This window comes from Rattus norvegicus, chromosome 1 (assembly GCF_036323735.1).
Source record: "Rattus norvegicus strain BN/NHsdMcwi chromosome 1, GRCr8, whole genome shotgun sequence".
In the NCBI taxonomy this organism is placed as follows: Eukaryota; Metazoa; Chordata; class Mammalia; order Rodentia; family Muridae; genus Rattus; species Rattus norvegicus.
The window spans coordinates 270,170,021-270,190,016 of NC_086019.1; the positions used below are offsets into that span (position 1 = coordinate 270,170,021).

The window sequence follows — 19,996 nt, forward strand, 5'->3', positions numbered from 1 at the left end:
TGTAATATTGCTGCCTCAGAATATCAAGTAGAGATCCCCAAGCTTAAACTTTCTCTACTACAGATGCTTCTAATCCTGTCTGGAGATCAGAAAAGGTCAAAGGAACGATGAGTTACCTAATGGAGGAAACTTACCTCTCTGGGCTTCCCCTGCATGGTTCTAAAACACCATGACAGGGGTTGGGGATTTAGCTCAATGGTAGAGCGCTTGCCTAGCAAACGCAAGGCCCTGGGTTCGGTCCCCAGCTCCGAAAAAAAGAAAAACAAAACAAAAAACAAACAAACAAACAAAAAACACCATGACAGTGCTCAGGGCCTATAGCTGACCTGCTGGGTTGGCCTTAGGGACCCTGCTTAAGGAGAGGAATTGTTCCTGCCATGAACTACTGGATATGAACTTTAAACCCAGTGTGGAGGGTGCTTTGCTCATGAGCTGTACTGATTTTTCTCTTCAGTGACCTAGAAAATAAAACCTTTCATTCTCCTTTGATCTGTTCTTGTTTGGGGCTTGTGGATTGTATCTCCTGCCTGGCCACAGACAGAGAGGAACTGCCCCAGACGGGCTTGAGGGCAGGCGGCAGCAGCTCTAACACATGGCTCTAAGGTTTTGATTAAAAAGGTGAAAGAATGCTGTATTTTCTTCCTGTCAGCCAGGCCTTAAATCAGCCCTCAAGCAAGGAAATGCTCCCTGTGGGCTGCAGTCCAGTGACTTTCCCTTTGTCTTCTGGTTGTGGTTGGACAGCATGTGCAGTTTTGAGCCAGGAGCCAGGTTGGAATAATTCCTCATCTTATGCTCCTATGACTTTCTGCTCTCCTCACTCAATTCTTGAGATCTATAGAAAGTGACAAGGTGTTATCTTCCAGCTGCTCAATGGGGGAAATTATTAGAAAGCTGGAGACAGAGACACCCACTCCCCTCCCATATCATCAAATGAACCCGTAAGTGGAACTTGGTCTGGGTTGGAAAGTATCTGGACCTAAGAAATGTCTCCTAAAGAGCAGATCAGTACCCCCTAATCTTCACCCCCAAGTATCTGCCTGAAATTCACCCTGACCTTCCATTTAGTTCTGACTGACAAAATAGACTCAGTTTGTTATTAAGGCAGATGACGAGATGACCCCATGAGGATACTTCTGGTGTCCCAAGCGGGGATTGTTTTTCCAAAAATGTGGTGTCAGACTTGAAACCTAGGACTTGTAGTGCTAGGCAAGTACTCTTCCTCCGAGGGACTCCTAACCCTAACATGTATGTGTACATACCATTATTTAACAAGCATGTTGAGCACCTCCCCTGTTCTGAACCTCATCCATTTGTTTCAGCAAGTCGAGTGGATAGATTTCAGGTTTGGAATTGAGGTCCACCTTGAATCAAGTGTCAAGTCCACCATTTCCTGAATATTTGGTATCTTATTAAACTTATGTAATATGCCATTTTGGGAGACTAGAGTGAAACACTAAGCTGCTTTCCCCCCAGCTCTCTAAGTGTCAGCATACTTGTCTCTGACCCTGGAACCATGGATTCTGATTTATACATTGTCCTTCCCAAGAGCAGCAGAAGTATAATGGGTAGGAAACTCACAGGGAGGGCTCAGCACATGGTGGCCTCTGCTCAGCCAACAGCTGCCAAGCCGGCCCTCCCTGCTGGTGCCCACAATCACTGCCTCCAACCCTGGCTCTTGCTTAGGTGCCTGACTCCCACTCCTTCCCCACTCCTGCAGCCAGTCTTTCTATAGCTAATGCAGATCTCCTCATGTCAAGGGGCATATTCAGGATACAGTTGTGGGACTGTCTTTTTCTTGTTCCCCTCCCTGAGGAGAAATGAGGAGCCCCCCAAAACAGCTGCCTCCGTTCTTGTCCAGAAGACCAAACTACTCTTGTTTAGAAGGAAGGCAACCCTTAGGGACCCCTTTGTTTCAGAGTCTTGCCTCTCTGCTGCTCCGCTTATCCTGAGAAAACTGGAAGATTATTGCAAATAGTTTACATTTGGAATGTCAGCTGCCCACATATGAAAATATACACATCATTAAGACCTAAGTACTTGTGTCTGGAAATAGAGTGGACAGTCTCCTGGGCTGACCTTTTGTCTACTAACAAAACCACTGCTAATGAGCACTGAGACCCTCAGGGGATGTTTCCATATGTTGAAGCAAAACAGATGCTGGATATTAGCATTTTTGTTTGCATATATATCTGTTCATATGCTCATGCATGTACTACATGTGATGTGATATACCATACAAACAGCATGCACCTTTTCTAATGTCCATGGGCCCCGTAACAGGGCTTGTTCTTCAAGGCCCCAGTCACATTCTTACATACTACCTAGGAAGGAGCTTGGCATCTCTCATATCATGCTGCTGATTAGGGATAGGGTTCTCTGGCCAAAATGCCAGGTTTTAAAATTTAGTTTTTAAATCTCAGTTGTGTTACCTTGGGCAAGTCACTTAACTTCTGAGCTGTTTTTGCATCTGTACACTGGAGATGCCAACAATAAAACTTGCCTTGAGAGAGTTATACAAGAGCACACTGTGCCTAGCCCCTATATCTGGCATGTTAAGGACGTGTTCATCATGCAGCCACCATAAGGACAATGATTATGGCAGCTACCTTTGGGAGGCAGGGTTAAGTGGAAAGGCCCTAGCTGCTCATGATTTTTTTGGTTGTGGGTTCTGAAGCTTCTCTTGGGTCATCAGTACCAGGTTGGGTGAGAAGAGTTCTGTCCATGGGAACAAGCAAGGGCCCAATGGCTTGAAATCCAGTGCTTACTCAGGAAATGACCAAGGCACTGGGAGAGAGGCCAAAAAGGGGAAGCGCGTCTAAAGGGTATTTTAGGGACAACTCCAAGAAGGTTCATTCTTTGGTCCTGAAGGCAGTGACCAGTCTAGAAAACAGATATAGAAAAGGAGTCATGGACAGGTGGAGACTGCAGTCTCTAGCCTACATAGATATTTTGGTGTTTAAGAAAACTCCTTTGAGGGCTTTGATGTCAAACTTAGGACAAGTGGAATCTAAGAGGGGCCTCCTAGGGAAGGACTTCTTGAAAGCAGAGTGGCAAGGTAGAGGTGGAGAGACTCAAGGACCAAGGTGGCTGGGGATGTAGAATGTAGACAACCTGGTTTTGAGTGGAGATCATAAGGTCAAAATTGTGTCTTTCCCATGGAACTAGATCAGATCCTATGAGGTTCAAGTCCACAGCCTACTTAGATGCCCCTTAGCTCTACCACAAGCAACCATTAGGACCCTGGAGGTCTTTTCTCTGTTTTTCTATACCAATTTGTCATGGTGGATTTAACAGTGAGCTCCAAGGGTTTCTCCTTCAAGGGTTCTTTCTAAACTTCTCACCCCATTTGTAGGGTGTGTATTTCCAAGATGGCTCAGAGTAGGGCAGAGGACTATTGATAACTCCTGAGGATATATGGAAGTGGAGGTGTCAGAAGATACCAGTACACCTGTTTCTGTATGATCTTTCCACTTTGAATTATTGAAACAGATTTTGATGGAAAGACAAGGTTTTGGTGATGAGAGCCCTAGACATTTGGGTCTTCTCTGCTGCACAGTTTCCTTCCTTCCTTCCTCTCCCTCTCTTTCTTTCTTTTTTTCTTTATTTTTCACTTGTAGTCTCTAGGGATAGTTCCCAGGAGAACATGACCCAATTGAGGTAATCATTTTAAGGCTGTCCTCTGTAGGCTAAAGACTGCAGTCTCCACCTGTCCATGATTCCTTGTCTATGTCTGTTTTCTAGACTGGTCTCACTGTGTAACCTCAGGATTTCACCTCTTCAGTAAATCAATCAATCTCTCTCTCTCTCTCTCTCTCTCTCTCTCTCTCTCTCTCTCTCTCTCTCTCTCTCTCTGTGTGTGTGTGTGTGTGTGTGTGTGTGTGTGTGTGTGTGTGTGTGTGTGTGTGTGTGTGTCTAGCTTTTATCTTAACCACTCAATGTTCACTCCCCAACAGGTCAGGTATTTTTTCCCCTTCACTGTTACAGTAAAGACCACACTACTGGGGTGAAAGTGATCTATAATGATTATTTCAAGTGTGCTTCTCAGGCCTCCCTACCCTTGAGGATAGAAAGCTGGCCCTGTGATCTCTCCCTTTTATTGGGAAGCAGTACTAGAGGGGCTCAATAGCACCACCTCGTGTATCAACTGTTAGACTGCTGGCCTTGGCCAAATGGGCAAAAAGTGATGCTGGGCTTGACTACTAGGTGCCCTTGGATTTGGATCTGTCTCTCTGTAAGGTCACCAACATTGTGCATGTAAGTGTCAGCAGAGGCCTTAGGTGTGTGTGTGGGGGTGATCTACACGTTTCTTGGATTAAGTGCTGAGTAAAGGCTACATGGTAGCCTTATCCCAGAACAGTCCTATGCCTCCCTCTCTACTCTCCTCATGGGCCTGCCTCAGGCCCACAATTCCTAGGCTTACTTCGGTTATGAGTTAAGCACTGAAGTCTCCATGATATCACAGGCAGGACTCTGAAGAGCCAAGCATTACAGTGCTGATCTCAGGACACTGGGATGGGGAGAAGTTCGAACTTTCCACATACACTCAACCTCCACCCCACCGCCAACCAAGCATATACTCATTCCAGATCTGTTACTTTACCTACACAACTTCAGGGTTCCCCAATTCTTCCATCCAATCAAACCCCTACCTCAACCATTTCCTCTGCACATTCCAAGGCCAGTTGTCCCTGCATTATGCATGACTGACCACGAGTGCCACACTTAAGCATTGTATTGGCTGTGTTCCTAGTTGGCATGTTGAAGCTCAGGGGCACAGAGTAGATATCATAGGAGGTAAGAACAAAAGGATGGAAAGAGGCTTAGACATAAATGAAGGTACAAGGCCATCCATTGTTAGGGGCCTGCCCTGCTTCAGAAAGGAATGGTTTTTCTCTGTATGGCAGTGCCCAGGAAAACTCTTACATGATTTTTTTTTCTCTTTCTGGAGAGTTCTGGTAAACTTGGGCTTTGGGAGCTGATAGGATCCCCAAGAACAAGTAGAGGAAACTCAGGAAGAGTAATGGACAGAGAAGAAAAGTCAGGGAGGAGCACACAGCACTGTGCTCAGAAGAGCGGTACACAGACCTGACATCCTCTGTCTGACATTCTGCACCTGTCCTTTCTTATTGGCAAAACTCATTCCTTGGAGTCACGGGAAAGAGGGATTGGTCTGAATCACTTAAACTCTTCATGTTGAACCAAGAGCTAAATTTAAAGCCATGGTTTGTTTGTTTGTTTGTTTGTTTGTTTGTTTGTTTCTTTCTTTCTTTCTTTCTTTCTTTCTTTCTTTCTCTCTCTCTTCCTCTCTTTCTCTTTCTCTCTTTCTCTCTTTCTTTCTTTCTCTTTCTTTCCTTCCCTTTTTATTGGACATTTTTTATTTACATTTCAAATGTTATCCCCTTTCCCTGTTTCCCATCCATAAACCTCCTATCCCACCCCTCCCCTTTCTTTTATGAGGTTGTTCCCCCTCCCCAAATACCCACCCCCTCATGCCTCCTGCCCTGACATTTCCCTACACTGGGGGATCTAGCATTGTCAGGACCAAAGGCTTCTCCTATTGGTGCCCAACAAGGCCATCTTCTGCTACATATGCAGCTGGAGCCATGGGTCTGTCTCTTTGGGTAGTGGTTTAGTCCCTGGGAGCTCTGGTTGGTTGGTATAGTTGTTCTTATGGGGTTGCAAGCCCCTTCAGCGCCTTCAATCCCTTCTCTAACTTCTCCAATGGAGACCCTGTTCTCAGTTCAATGGTTGGCTGCTAGCATTTGCCTCTATATTTGTCACGCTTTGGCAGAGCCTCTCAGGAGACAGCTATATCAGGCTCCTGTCAGCATGCACTTCTTGGCATCAGCAATATTGTCTGGGTTTGGTGGCTGGATCCCTAGGTGGGACAGGCTCTGAATGGCCATTCCTTCAGTCTCTGCTCCAAACTTTGTCTCCATATCTCCTCCCATGAATATTTGTATTCCCCCTTTTAAGAAGGTCTAAAGTATCTGCACTTTGGTTGTCTTTCTTCTTGAGCTTCATGTAGTTTGTGGATTGTATCTTGGGTAATTCGAGCTTTTGGGCTAATATCCACTTATCAGGGAGTGCATACCATGTGTGTTTTTTTGTGATGGGGTTACCTCAGCCAGGATATTTTCTAGTTCATTTCATTTGCCCATGAATTTCATGAAGTCATTGTTTTTGATAGCTGAGTAGTACTCCATTGAGTAGGTGTACCACATTTTCTGTATCTACTCCTCTGTTGAAGCATATCTGGGTTCTTTTCAGCTTCTGGCTATTATAAATAAGGCTGCTATGAACATAGTGGAGCATGTGTCTTTGTTGTATGTTAGAGAATCTTTGGGGTATATTCCCAGGAGAGGTATAGCTGGGTCCTCAGGTAGTACTATGTCCAATTTTCTGAGGAACCTCCAGACTGATTTCCAGAGTGATTGTACCAGCTTGCAATCCCACCAACAATGGAGGAGTGTTCTTCTTTCTCCACATCCTGGCCAGCATCTGTTGTCACCTGAGTTTTTGATCTTAGCCATTCTGACTGGTGTGAGGTAAAATCTCAGTGTTGTTTTGATTTGCAGTTCCCTGATGACTAAGGATGTTGAACATTTCTTTAGGTACTTCTCAGCCATTCGATATTTCTCAGCTGAGAATTCTTTGTTTAGCTCTGTACCCCATCTTTTAATAGGGTTATTTGACTCTCTGGAATCTAACTTCTTTGTATATATTGGATATTAGCCCTCTATCCAATGTAGGATTGGTAAAGATCTTTTCCCAATCTGTTGGTTGCCATTTTGTCCTAATGACAGTGTCCTTTGCCTTACAGAAGCTTTGTAGCTTTATGAGGTCCCATTTGTAGATTCTTGATCTTAAAGCTTAAGCCATTGGTGTTCTGTTCAGGAAATTTTCTTCAGTGCCCATGTGTTTGAGGCTCTTCCCCACTTTTTTTTCTATAAGTTTGAGTGTATCCGATTTTTATGTGGATGTCCTTGATCCACTTGGACTTGAGTTTTGTACAGGGTGATAAGAATGGATCGATTTGCATTCTTCTGCATGCTGTTCTCCAGTTGAACCAGCACCATTTGTTGAAAATGGTATTTTTTTCCACTGGATGGTTTTAGCTTCTTTGTCAAAAATCAAGTGACCATAGGTATGTTGGTTCATTTCTCGGTCTTCAATTCTATTCCACTGATCTACCTGCCTGTCCCTGTACCAATATCATACAGTTGTTTGTTTTTTTTTTTTATCACTATTGCTCTGTAATCCTGCTTGGGGTCAGGGATGGTGATTCCCCCAGAAGTTCTTTTATTGTTGAGGATAGTTTTCACTATCCTGGGTTTTTTGTTATTCCAAACGAATTTGCAAATTGTTCTTTCTAACTCTATGAAGAATTGAATTGGAATTTTGATGGGGATTGCATTGAATCTGTAGATTGCTTTTGGCAAAATGGCCATTTTTTCTATATTAATTCTGAGAATCCATGAGCATGGGGAGGTCTTTCCATCTTCTGAGGTCTTCAGTTTCTTTCTTCAGAGACTTGAAGTTCTTGTCATACAGATCTTTCACTTGCTTGGTTAGAGTCACACTGAGGTATTTTATATTATTTATAGCTATTATAAAGGGTGTCATTTCCCTAATTTCTTTCTCAGACTGTTTATCCTTTGAGTAGAAGAAGGCTACTGATTTGTTTGAGTTAATTTTATACCCAGCCAGTTTGCTGAAGTTGTTTATCAGGCTTAGTAGTTCTTTGGTGGAACTTTTGGGGTTACTTAGGTATACTATCACATCATCTGCAAATAGTGATATTTTGACTTCTCCCTTTCCAATTTGTATCCCTTTGATCTCCTTTTGTTGTCTGATTGCTCTGGCTAGGATTTTGAGTACTATATTGAATAAGTAGGGAGAGAGTAGACAACCTTGTCTAGTCCCCGATTTTAGTGGGATTGCTTCAATTTTCTCTCCGTTTAATTTGATGTTGGCTACTGGTTTGCTGTGTATTGCTTTTACTGTGTTTAGGTATGGGCCTTGAATTTCTGATCTTTCCAAGACTTTTAAAATGAAGGGGTGTTGAATTTTGTCAAATGCCTTCTCAGCTTCTAATGAGATGATCATGTGGTTTTTTTCTTTGAGTTTGTTTATATAGTGGATTACATTAATGAATTTCCATATATCAAACCATCCCTGCATCCCTAGGGTGAAGCCTACTTGATCATGATAGATGATCATTTTGATTTGGTTTGTGAGAATTTGATTGAGTATTTTTGGGTTGATATTTATAAGGGGAATTGGTCTGAAGTTCTCTTTCTTCATTGGGTCTTTGTGTGACTTAGTTATAAGCGTAATTGTGTCTTCATAGAAGGAATTGGGTAGTGTTCCTTCTGTTTCTATTAGTGGAATAGCTTGGACAGTACTGGTATGAGGTCTTTTATGAAGGTCTGGTAGAATTCTCCACTAAACCCATCTGGTCCTGACTTTTTTTGGTTAGGAGACTTTTAATAACTGCTTCTATTTCTTTAGGAGTTATGGGACTGTTTAGATGGTTTATCAGATCCTGATTTAACTTTGTACCTGGTATCTGTCTAGAAAATTGTCCATGTCATCTATATTTTCCAGTTTTGTTGAATATAGGCTTTTGTAGGTAGGATCTTATGATTTTTTTTAAATTTCCTCAGATTCTGTTTTTATGTCTCCCTTTTCATTTCTGACTTTGTTAATTTGGATACTCTGCCTGTGCCCTCTGGTTAGTGTGGCTAAGGGTTTATCTATCTTGTTGATTTTCTCAAAGAACCAGCTCCTTGTTTTGTTGATTCTTTGTATAGTTCTTTTTGTTTCTACTTGGTTTATTTGAGCCCTGACTTTGATTATTTCCTGCCTTCTACTCCTCTTAGATGTATTTGCCCTTTTTTGTTCTAGAGCTTTTAGGTGTGCTGTCAAGCTGCTAATGTGTGCTCTCTCCAGTTTCTTTCTGCAGGCACTCAGAGCTATGAGTTTTCCTCGTAGCACAGCTTTCATTGTGTCCCATAAGTTTGGGTATGTTGTGCCTTCATTTTCATTAAACTCTAAAAAGTCTTTAATTTCTTTATTTCAATGACCAAGTTGTCATTGCATAGATCGTTGTCTAACTTCCATGTGTGTGTGTGTGTGTGTGTGTGTGTGTGTGTGTGTGTGTGTGTGTGTGTGTGTGGACTTTCTGTTGTTTTTGTTGTTATTGAAGACCTTAGTCTGTGGTAATCTGATACGGATGCATGGGAGTATTTCTATTATCTTTCTCATTCAAAGTCATTATTCTACGGCTTTCCTTCCAGGGTCCTTTGCTTGTAGCTAACCCCAAGTATGAGGACTGCCTGATAGGTGCACAGATGGGTCACCTCCAAACTTACAATGGTCCTTTTGTCCCTGACGACCCTGCCTATTTTCCTTATCTACAGGTAAAGGCTGAAGAGGGGTAATGAGGCTTCAGGCTAGGTACTATTTTGTCTCTGACTTCATCTTCTCAAATTTTCCCAAATGAACTTACAGGCTGATAGCAGACCTTACAGATCTCAACCAAGCGTAGTCCATCCTGGGTTCAAATCCCTTCTCTACCATTTCTTGGCTGGATGATTGTGGCAAAATTATTTAACCTTTCTGAATTTTCATATTCTGCAAGGTAGATTACATAATAGTTCCTACCTCACAAAGCCACAGTATAGATTAAATAAAGTAATGTGTGTCAGAGGTTCCATTATTTATTTATTGACTCGGGTTGGACTTTAGTGTACATAAAACATTGTTATAGGGTTTTTTGATTTTATTTTTATTCCTTTCCAATGTTAGCTCTATAAGTAAATTTCCATTTGTAAGTAAAGAAAAGTCAGGGGCTAAGAAAATTTAAAGGCTATCAGGTTCTGGTTTTAGTTCATTTTGTATATCATATTTAACCTAAGGACACTGGGACTTTTCTGATAGGGTGTCACCTTATGGTATGGCAATTGTATGTCTACCTAGATAACAACACTTGAGGTCAAGACCACACTGGCTTTATTTATCTTTTCTCTCCGCCCTTCTCATGCCAGCTGTCAGTTGAGGTGATAAGAAGTAAGCTGGGTCTTGTGTGGGTGAAAAACAAATGGACCTGGCAGAAGTGCACACCTAATACAGACAGTTTGGCAACGTGGGCCCCTCCTGATTGAAGCTAAAAAATGGCTTCCTTCTTTCCCACAGTTCCCACACTCAGCATCTCTCTGCTGACTCACACTGGATCAAGACCATATCCTGTCATAAGGCATTCTGTTGCCTCAGTGATTGACACTTATGCAGCCATCTTCCAGGCATAACTCCACACCCTAGCCCCCCTAACCTCCCATTACAAGTGGCCTACCAGCCAACTGTCTGCCTCCTGAGGCTGATTTGCCTACAGATAATGGCTTGTCCTCTGGTCTCATTGCCTACAGTTACTGGCTCTGAAGAGACTAAACTGTCAGAAGCCTCTAACCTAATTTATGGGCTTCTTAGGGGGAAACTTTTAAAAATTCATCAATGCTCAAAGTTCAAAACAGACTTTAGCATCTCTGGAGCACCTCTCTCCTTCCAGAGAAAGAGATGGAGCCACGGGATGGCAAGGTCAGAGATTAAAAGCAGCACAGTCCCCTGGCTGTGGTATAAGTTCCAGCAGGAGACTAAACATTGCTGCAGGACATGGTTGTAGGTTCTTAAGACAGAGAAGAGGACAGAAATGGACCAGGCAGGGTGCACATAAGGCAGAGGAAACTGCCACCACCTGAGACAGTTCATGGTGGAAAATGTGCTCCAGCTGGAGCTTGGTGAAAATGCAGACAACACCACAGGCCATCTCCACCAGAGTTAGAGCCTCTCCAGCCAACTGAGGAGGCAACCCTCAAGGAGGATGAGCCCACACAGATGGCAGGGCTGAGAAAGAAGGAATGGATTTTAGAATTTGAAACCATGAGGAATAGAAAGTGAACCATAGGGCTGGGGATTTAGCTCAGTGGTAGAGCGCTTACCTTGGAAGCGCAAGGCCCTGGGTTCGGTCCCCAGCTCCGAAAAAAAGAACCAAAAAAAAAAAAAGAAAGTGAACCATAACCTTTATTCAATAGTGATTCGCCAGCTGCTACTGCCCCTCCCACTTTCCCCAGGATCATCTGCCTAATGGACCTTAGCAAGTCTCCCAGCCCTATAGCTACATTTCTGTAGCACGAAGAGAAAGCATAATTTCATAATTCACATTACACCTTTTGGATTCCACTCCCTGCCGTATTCTCAAAATTTCCTTCTAATTTATTAAAATCCCGTCTTGACATCCACCGGGTGAGTCGAGTCCTGGGAGCAGCTGTCAAGAGTGAGCAGCAGGGAGGAGATGGGGAAACTAGACTTTGAGATGCTAAGTGACTTCCATGAAGTCCCATGGCCAGAAATCTTACACTAAGTCTGGGTTCATTCACTGCTGTCTAGTCTAATAACCCCTCTACCACCACACTGAACAATGTCCATGTATCCTATGCCAGTCGTGTAGGGGTGATGCAGGGGCAGACAGGGCAGGTGACCACATGCAAGGACAGGTAGCTGCATCTTTCTACCATCACCTGGTATCTTTGTCTTTTACCCTGCATCTATGGAGCAACTCCAGCCACCCTGTTCCTTCCCTCTCACTGATAACAATCCTTTCCTTCTTCCAGTCCCCAGTCTTCATTGCCCAAGTTGGACAGGACCTGGTCTCCCAGACAGAGAAGAAGCTCCTGCAGAGCCCCTGCAAAGAACTCTTCTCTGCTTGTGCTCAGTAAGTGTTCTACTTCACGCTTTGCCCACCTGGGCAAGAGCCTGGGGCTCTATTTGGGCAGGCTTCTGACTGCCTGAGCTGACCCTTACCTGCCTGGACAGGCTCTCACCGACATAAGCAAATCATGGCTACTTGGGCAGATTCCTATCTTCTTTGAAAGAGAGTGGTTCAGCTGGTTCCAGACCAAACCCAAAGCCTAGGTTTGGGGAACTGTATCTCATTCTATCCTTTACCACCTCTCAATCCTAGCCCCTCCTCTAACTCAGCAAGGCCAGTGGTATCTTCAGAGAATTATTCCTGAGTTCTAATTTAGTATAGCTCATTTCTGGGATTATTGACTTAATCTTTGTGATTTACTGATTTATGTCCTCATTTTAGTATCCACTCCATACTCTCTGCTCTACTACAGGACGAGAAAGACATGTTGGCCCATGACAAGGCATTGCGAATACTTGCAAGGTCAATCCAATTTAAGCAACCATTGCAGAACAAACAGGCCTCTGGCCAGATGTGGGATATCTGTTGTAAGCCTTGCTTCTCTGCAGTCTGAAAGCAGTAACCTAGTAGACTCTGTCCAGCTCCTTCAAGATAGGAATTATAACATGTTCATCTTTCTGTCACTCTGAACTAGGTCTGTCCATGACTACTTGAAGGGAGACCCCTTCCACGAGTACCTGGACAGCATGTATTTTGACCGTTTTCTGCAGTGGAAATGGTTAGAAAGGTGAGTACTATGCACTCCTCACATGAGTGTGTGCAAGTGTGAGGTAGAGTACAGAGTTCATATTCATATAGAGATTAGATACCTTCCATGGGCCCCTGGCAACAATCAAATTGATTATCCTCCTCCTACTAACTAAGTTTTTGGGTATTCTAGAAATGGTGTGTGCTTATGAAAGCAGGCTCTGGGTTGTGCCTACATACATATCCATGCTTCTTTGGTTTTCTGTTTTTCTCTATAAGCTCCTCCTCCTCTTCCTCCTCCTCCTCCTCTTCTTCTTCCTCCTCCTCCTCTTCCTCTTCTCCTCCTCTTCCTCCTCTTCTTCCTCCTCTTCTTCCTCTTCCTCCTCTTCCTCTTCTCCTCCTCTTCCTCCTCCTCTTCCTCCTCTTCTTCATCCTCTTCTTCCTCTTCCTCCTCTTCCTCTTCTCCTCCTCTTCCTCCTCTTCCTCCTCTTCTTCCTCCGCCTCCTCCTCCTCTTCCTCCTCTTCCTCCTCTTCTTCCTCTTCTTCCTCCTCTTCTTCCTCTTCTTCCTCCTCTTCCTCTTCCTCCTCCTCCTCTTCTTCTTCCTCCGCCTCCTCTTCCTCTTCTTCCTCTTCCTCCTCTTCCTCCTCCTCCTCTTCTGTCCCTCTGTCCCTCTGTCCCTCCCTCCCTCCCCTCCTGTTCTGATATCAGACACGACACCTGGTAAATCTATGTTGGCTATACACCCAGCCCTTAGTTTTATATATTTGCAACTTTCCCTAAGGAATGAATGGCTTTGTACATCAAAGTCTGTATACTTTTGGCAGTATCCAAGGCCCCTGTAAAAAATGAGTTTTCCTCCCATCTACTTAAGTCCCAGCAATAACAACTCTGAGACTGATTATTAATTAATAAAGCCTACGCTGTAAGCTTTGGCTTGCTCCATGACTTGCTCTTGACCTCTTTTTTTTTTTAAGATTTATTTATTTTTTATATATAAGTACACTGCAGCTGTCTTCAGACACACCAGAAGAGGGCATCAGATCTCATTACAGATGGTTGTGAGCCACCATATGGTTGCTGGGATTTGAACTCAGAACCTCTGGAAGAGCAGTCAGTGCTCTTAACCACTGAGCCATCTCTCTAGCCCGCTCTTGACTTCTTATCCTTTTTATTCTTACCTGAGTTCTACTGTGTTGATGGTTTCCTCTTTTGTCTTCTTAGGTCTATCTCCTCAGAGTTCCTGGGGCAAATGTCCCCTTTATTTTAACCTGACTTCAGCTATGTGGTTGAAAGTGGTTTATAGCTGACTCCTAAGTGTTCTGGGGAAAATCTCTCTTGTCTCTATTTCTCAGAACTTTCTCTATCCCTGCCAATTTCCCACCTTCTACTTTCTGCCTCAGCTCACTGGCCATGAGCTTTTTTTATTGAAAGGCGATGTTTATAAGAGATTCTCTCTACAGGCACCTGATTGTAACCTGTGAGGGACTATTCAATCGTTTTCCAAAGTGGCCACCTCCAGATTCCAGCCCTGCCAGCTTGAGCCCTTCTCCTCCTTCTGCTCTATATTGGTCTCGTGTTTTCCTCCCCACTAGTGAGCAGTGGGATATTCTTACCCTTTATTTCCACCCCATCATGAGTGAGATTGGGCCTCTATCTGGCGTTTATTTGCTGACTCAGTCTCTTCAAAGTCTCTCATGGGCAAAGTAGCCTTTGGAAGGTACTAACTTCTTAGAGCCAGTAAGGTAAGATTCTAGTTTAGGAATTCCCCATATCACTGATGATACCCCATCTCTCCAGTTTTTCCTCCTCATTCATGACCGATTCACACCATGCTATTGAAACGTTAAGGGGATTTTCCCCTCCCAGTGTTAACTAAGAATTTCCTAAGAAGTTGCAGGAAATCATTTTTCTAGTAGAGGAGCTCTGCACTAGTAGTGACTGTTTATTGTCAGTGTATTGTACATGTTTATGCCAGCATAACTGGAAAAAGGGAGACAGAAAATGATGGATATTTTATCACCACCTCTTTGGCCATTCAGGGTCTTCTAGTGTCCTGGACATCCATGGATAAATACAGCAAAGCAGTCCCTGTGAAAAAGGGGTTTAGAGCTGATGATCACAGAGTACTTGGGCTCGTACCAGCAAAGTTTGCTTTAAGCAAGGTGCACTCACTAATGGATGCCCAGAGCAGTGAGTGTGGTCCCCTGATAAGTAGGCTGAGCCCTAGAGGTGTTGAGAAGGCTATGTGTGCCTATGTAGTCTCTGATCACCAAACCTCACCCACCCAAGGCAAGGTGTCCTTATGAGTCTGGCCACAGGCTGTGAATTTGAGAACAAAGGGATGTTGTCAGGAGGAAGGGAGCCTTTAGTTGCCTGGGTTTAGCTGAGCTCCTGCAGAGGGACTGTCCTGACTCAATAGAGTTAAGCACTGTGGATTTATTCTTCCAAACCTTCTTCCTGCTCTTCTTAGCAAGCTTCCTAGTAAACAGAGCCAGAGTTTGGGTCTCTAGCACAGCCTCAGAGGAAGACATTACATGCCCTGGGCTTGTTCCTTGCCAACACTGTCTGTTTCTTATGGGTCTTAAAACTTAACTTCAGGAGATAAATATCAGATTCTTGATATTTTTCCAGACAACCAGTGACCAAAAACACTTTCCGGCAGTACCGAGTGCTGGGCAAAGGGGGCTTTGGAGAGGTGAGTGAGCATTGAAGGGCTCCCTTCAACACCCTGTAAGAGCAGTAGTGCTTTCAGAAGGATCTTGCTCTGTCCTGCCCCTCTGTAGTAAAGAGAGAGGGTGAAGGGTTTGGCCTGGGTACTGACACACTATTGAGGGAGAAAAGAGGGTAACAGAACCTTTGCTGCCCTGAACAGGCAGATGAAGTGGAGATTCTCTCCTGCCAGCTTCAAGTAGGGACTTGAAGGGAACGATAGGTCATTACCTGGGTTGTGTTTGAGGAGGGAAACTCAAGGGCATGAGGGTACTGAAAAACCTTGGCCAATGAGGAGTTCAGGTGATACCGTTGGTGTATCTTACTTATAGGAATTGAGATTTAGTAAACACTCAATATTTGAGGCCAGCCTTGTTTTCATTTTAGAACCAAGGAAAACTGTTCAGAAAAGATTGGTGTTTTAGGCAAGGTCACAAGCCAGTAAAGAGCAGAACTAGTGTTAAACTCTCAATGCCTCCTCCCATTCCTTTACTATAAAGTTAGGATTCATAAGGCTCTTCCTTCACTATCCCCCCCAAACAAATTATTTTAGCTGTCAGCAAAAATTTCAGTTATACTTGATGGGGGGTAGGTAGCACCTGATGCCTCTAACTAGTCACCTGACTTTATGCCATGGCCAGTTTAGTACTTTCAAGGCTAGGAGTCTTCTCAGGGAAGGAGGAGTCCTTCAGCTGGTTCTTAAGGACAGAGTCCAAGCAGCACTGCGTATAGAGCTAGATATCCTGAACTGCAGCAACCACAGGGCAGACCTGTTGGCTTTGACCCCACCAATTCAGCTCTAGAAACCTGACATCCTGGCCTTGAAGTTAGGTAGACCACTGTAGAATGTACTATGACCTGATTATCTCTCTCCTACTGCAGGTTTGTGCCTGCCAGGTTCGGGCCACTGGTAAAATGTATGCTTGCAAACGCTTAGAGAAGAAGAGGATCAAAAAAAGGAAAGGAGAGTCCATGGCACTCAATGAAAAGCAGATTCTTGAGAAAGTCAACAGCCAGTTTGTGGTGAGTGTCCAGGGTCCATCCACAGGCCCATTCTTCCGGTACTTTCCTGGGACTTTCTTGCCTTGTAAGTAGTAATGGCCCTCCAATATAACTCCTCCCCACTTCTGAGATCTCTTCTTCTATGGCCACCTTATGGACTCCCCAGTGAACTGAACAAGCAATTCTAGGTACCGACAGGATCTCTGGGATGATATTTTATGTACCTCCTGGTCAGTGTAGACTAGGCACTGCCCAAGTAACAAATTAGCCCCAATTTTATGTAGCTACACACAGAAAAAAGCCACATCAAGTCTAGTCAGATTGAACTCCCCTCTTCACTTACTGGCTACCCCAATCAGAGTCAGGAAAGAATGTTGGTGGGTCTCCACAGGAACTTCTCATGGCCTCAGCCGGACTGGCATTCCATGCTTCTATAGTAGTTCACTGGTCACATTTAGTCATCTCAGGGACACGCTCCCTGCAGAGGAGGTTGGGGAGCGTGGAGGTGAATGTATATTTGGTAAATTCTATATGTTTCTTCCACATGTTGTTATAAAAACTAATATTTTTATTTTCAGAGTATGAATCTTTACCTGCATGTATATGTGTGTGTACCACATACATGTAGAGACCAGAACAGGACGTTAGATCCCCAGATGCTGAAGTTACACAAAGTCGTGAACTGCTGTGTTGGTGCAGGGAATGGGACCTAGGTGCTTTGAAAGAACAGCCAATGGTCTTAACTACTGAGCCATCTCTCTAGTCTTATAAAAATTAATGTATATGAAAGGTAAAATTCAAATGACATAGGAAGATACACAGTAAAAACAAACACCTTCTTCTTTGAGTAGTTACTCCAGTCATACTTTATTATTTTTATGTACTTTATTATTTTTATGTATTATTTTTATGTATTTTAGGACCATCCTATACATCTTACGCTATGATGATTTTTACCCCGCAGTTGTTGATTTTTTTCCTCCTCTGTTTAGACCTACAGCTTAGTTCTTCCCATTTTTAAAAAAAGCTAGACATAAAAAAAAGAAAAGAAAAAAAAGCTAGACATAACTTCTCAGTATAGCCCAACCCCACAAACTGAAATTGTTTCTCATTTGTGAACCTCAACCAACCACACTGTGATGTCTACTTTCAAACATTTCCTGGAGTGCTTCTGTGAATGTAGCCATGGTATAGATTCATAGCAGAGGAATCTCTTTAGTAAGAGCTATGCACACTCTCTGAAAGTTGTTCCCAACTAGCTTGCCCTAGTTAAACTGTGTGACAAAGGAAGGATGCCATCATTGTGGTCATTCCTCAGAGGAGGATGGTTTTATGAAGTGATGCTCAAACAGGACCGAAGTTTTGGTCTCTGGGGAGGATTCTAGGCTATCTCATCTGCCATTCTGTCTTTAGGGAGGAGTAGAGAATTCAGTGTTACCTCAAAGGAAGACTTGGACAAAACTAATATCGGCCTGGTTTGACCTGGGCTATTTTGACTTTGGGTTGTCACTTTGATGCTGCCCACTAAGGCCTCATCTGTGAAGGGAGTGCTGGTGGGTCGTACTAAGAAAAGCATCGTATGTCTGACAAGCCTGGGCTGGCACATCTTCAAGGTCTGTTGATTTTGATAGCCAGACTTTCCTTAAGTGGGGTCTATCCACTACCGTTGGCAAGAGAGTTCCCACAGTAACACTTGGTATCAACTTTTGCCACTTGGTGTCAGCTTTTGTCACTATAAGAAAATATCTGTGACATTTAACTAATAGAAAGGACAGATTTTTTTTTTTTTGGCTTCCAATTCTGGAGGCTCCCATCCAACATCAAGTAACCTCATTGTTGAACTATTTACCAGAAATCAAAACAAGCAGAATAAAGAGAAAAGAGGTAGTGTGGTCTCATAGTCACCTTCTAGGACGCTCCCAGTGACCTACAGTCCTCCAAAAAGTCATCTCACCTCCCAGTAGCACCACCCTGAGTACCAGTGGACCTTCAGAGGACACTCATATAAACCATGACACATGTTCTGGACCCTTCCCGGGGCTCACGTGGGCAGGTGTAGAAGGAAGAGTTTCAGCTCCAACAGTTGGTCGTGGAACCCAGTGCCTGTGAGCTCATGCCACCTCTGCTGCCAATTTGTCTCTTTTCTTCAGAAATAAATCCTGTTCTTCCTGATGTTTACATCCAAATTTTATGGCCTGGCCTGTCCCTGTCCTGGCCACTGGTGGCCAGCTTTCATTTGTGCAAACTCCCAAAGTGGAGACTACAGCACAGTTTAAGTCACCTCAGTCCAGCATCACCTGCCTCATCCACTGCACCTTGGGAATCAGGAATCTACCAGTTACGTGTCTGTTGACATGTCCTACACAGATTTTTGCAAAGCTGTGTTCTCTTCCCAAAATCCTCACTGCCTGTCCTTCAGCATGAAGGGCCACCCCACTCTGCTTTGCTTTTCTGACTAGCCAACTAGGCAACATCTAGTTTTAACAAACTTATGCACTCACATGCTTTTCTGGTATGGGAGCTGTCATCACCCTGGTAGATTTTCTGGAAGGACAGGGTTCTACCGGCCCATGTCCCCTTCAGCCCTTTACTTTAAGCCAATTATCAGAAGATCAGTGCACAGGTTCTTCACTGGGTATGAGAGAAAGCAGGCAGGATAACCAAGAGGAGGTGTAGGCACAGGGTATGAGCTGCTTTGTACCCTCCACTTCCCTACCTCCCAGCTTTATTGATCCCAGTGAAGGAGGTATCAGTTGATGACAGTTGCTGTGACCCCACTGTAATGCTGCTCTTGTGTTCTCAGGTCAACCTGGCCTATGCCTACGAGACCAAAGATGCACTGTGCTTGGTTCTGACCATTATGAATGGAGGTGACCTGAAGTTTCACATCTACAACATGGGAAATCCTGGCTTTGAGGAAGAACGAGCCTTGTTTTATGCAGCTGAGATCCTCTGTGGCCTGGAAGACTTACACCGTGAGAACACTGTCTATAGGTGAGCAGTGTTCCTAGACTCTGGCTGGGCCCCTGCATCCCTCCAGCAGTGTCCCATGGTCCCCAGGAACTCAGCTAGTGAGATGGACCACTCTCCTTATGGTGTCTCTGGTCTCTAATGAGTAGAGAAATCAACCTTGTAAAATTATATTCTCCAAATTCCTCCTCCAAGGAGAGGTTGTGATCACTGCCACCCTGTCATCCTTTTCCCACTCAGAGGATCCTGGTAACTACTATCTGGAATCAGTCTCAGGGAGATGTGTGGAGGGTCACTGTCCAAGGACATCACATATTCTGCCATACCCAATCCTGAACCCGCTCTAACCTTCACCTTCCTTCCCTCTCAATACCGCCATGGCTTGGACTCTATAGAACCCCATATCAAAATGATTCTCACAGTGAGCAGGGCTTCATGGTATCCTTAGAGTGCAGAGGATTTTTTAAAGCTTTGTTGCCTCTCCTGAACTTTTTTTTTTATTTTATATTTTTGATAACAGGGTCTCATTGTGTAGACCTGGAACTGGCCTGGAGCTCATTATGTAGACCAGGCTGTTCTCGAACTCAGAGAGGTCTGTCTGCCTCTGCTTCTAGAGAGCTGGTATTAAAGGCATGTGCCACCACACCCAATACTTTATTTTTATTTATTTATTTTTTTAAACTTACACATGTATGTGTTTGTGGGTTTGTCTGCATCCATACCTGCTAAGTCTAGAAGGGGCAGTGGCTCCCCTGGAGCTGGAATTACAGATAATTGTAAGCTACCTTATATGGTGCTGGGAACCAAACTCTGGTCCTCTAGAAGAATATTAAATACTCTTAACCGCTGAATCATCT

General features: G+C 43.9%; 1 protein-coding gene across 9 annotated transcripts in view; it reads left to right on the top strand.

The window, feature by feature from the left end:
• The window catches only part of Grk5 (G protein-coupled receptor kinase 5), a 193,981-nt gene that overhangs the window by 155,707 nt on the left and 18,278 nt on the right, over nt 1-19,996 (top strand). For 8 of the 9 annotated variants that reach the window (XM_039088820.2, XM_039088800.2, XM_039088827.2 and 5 more), the window contains 5 exons: nt 11,673-11,773; nt 12,405-12,497; nt 15,090-15,153; nt 16,050-16,190; nt 18,973-19,163. In XM_039088820.2, coding sequence (XP_038944748.1) covers nt 11,673-11,773; nt 12,405-12,497; nt 15,090-15,153; nt 16,050-16,190; nt 18,973-19,163 — 590 coding nt within the window. Of the gene's footprint in view, nt 1-11,672; nt 11,774-12,404; nt 12,498-15,089; nt 15,154-16,049; nt 16,191-18,972; nt 19,164-19,996 lie in introns of those variants that run through there. The other variant, XM_039088828.2, reaches the window with a different exon arrangement.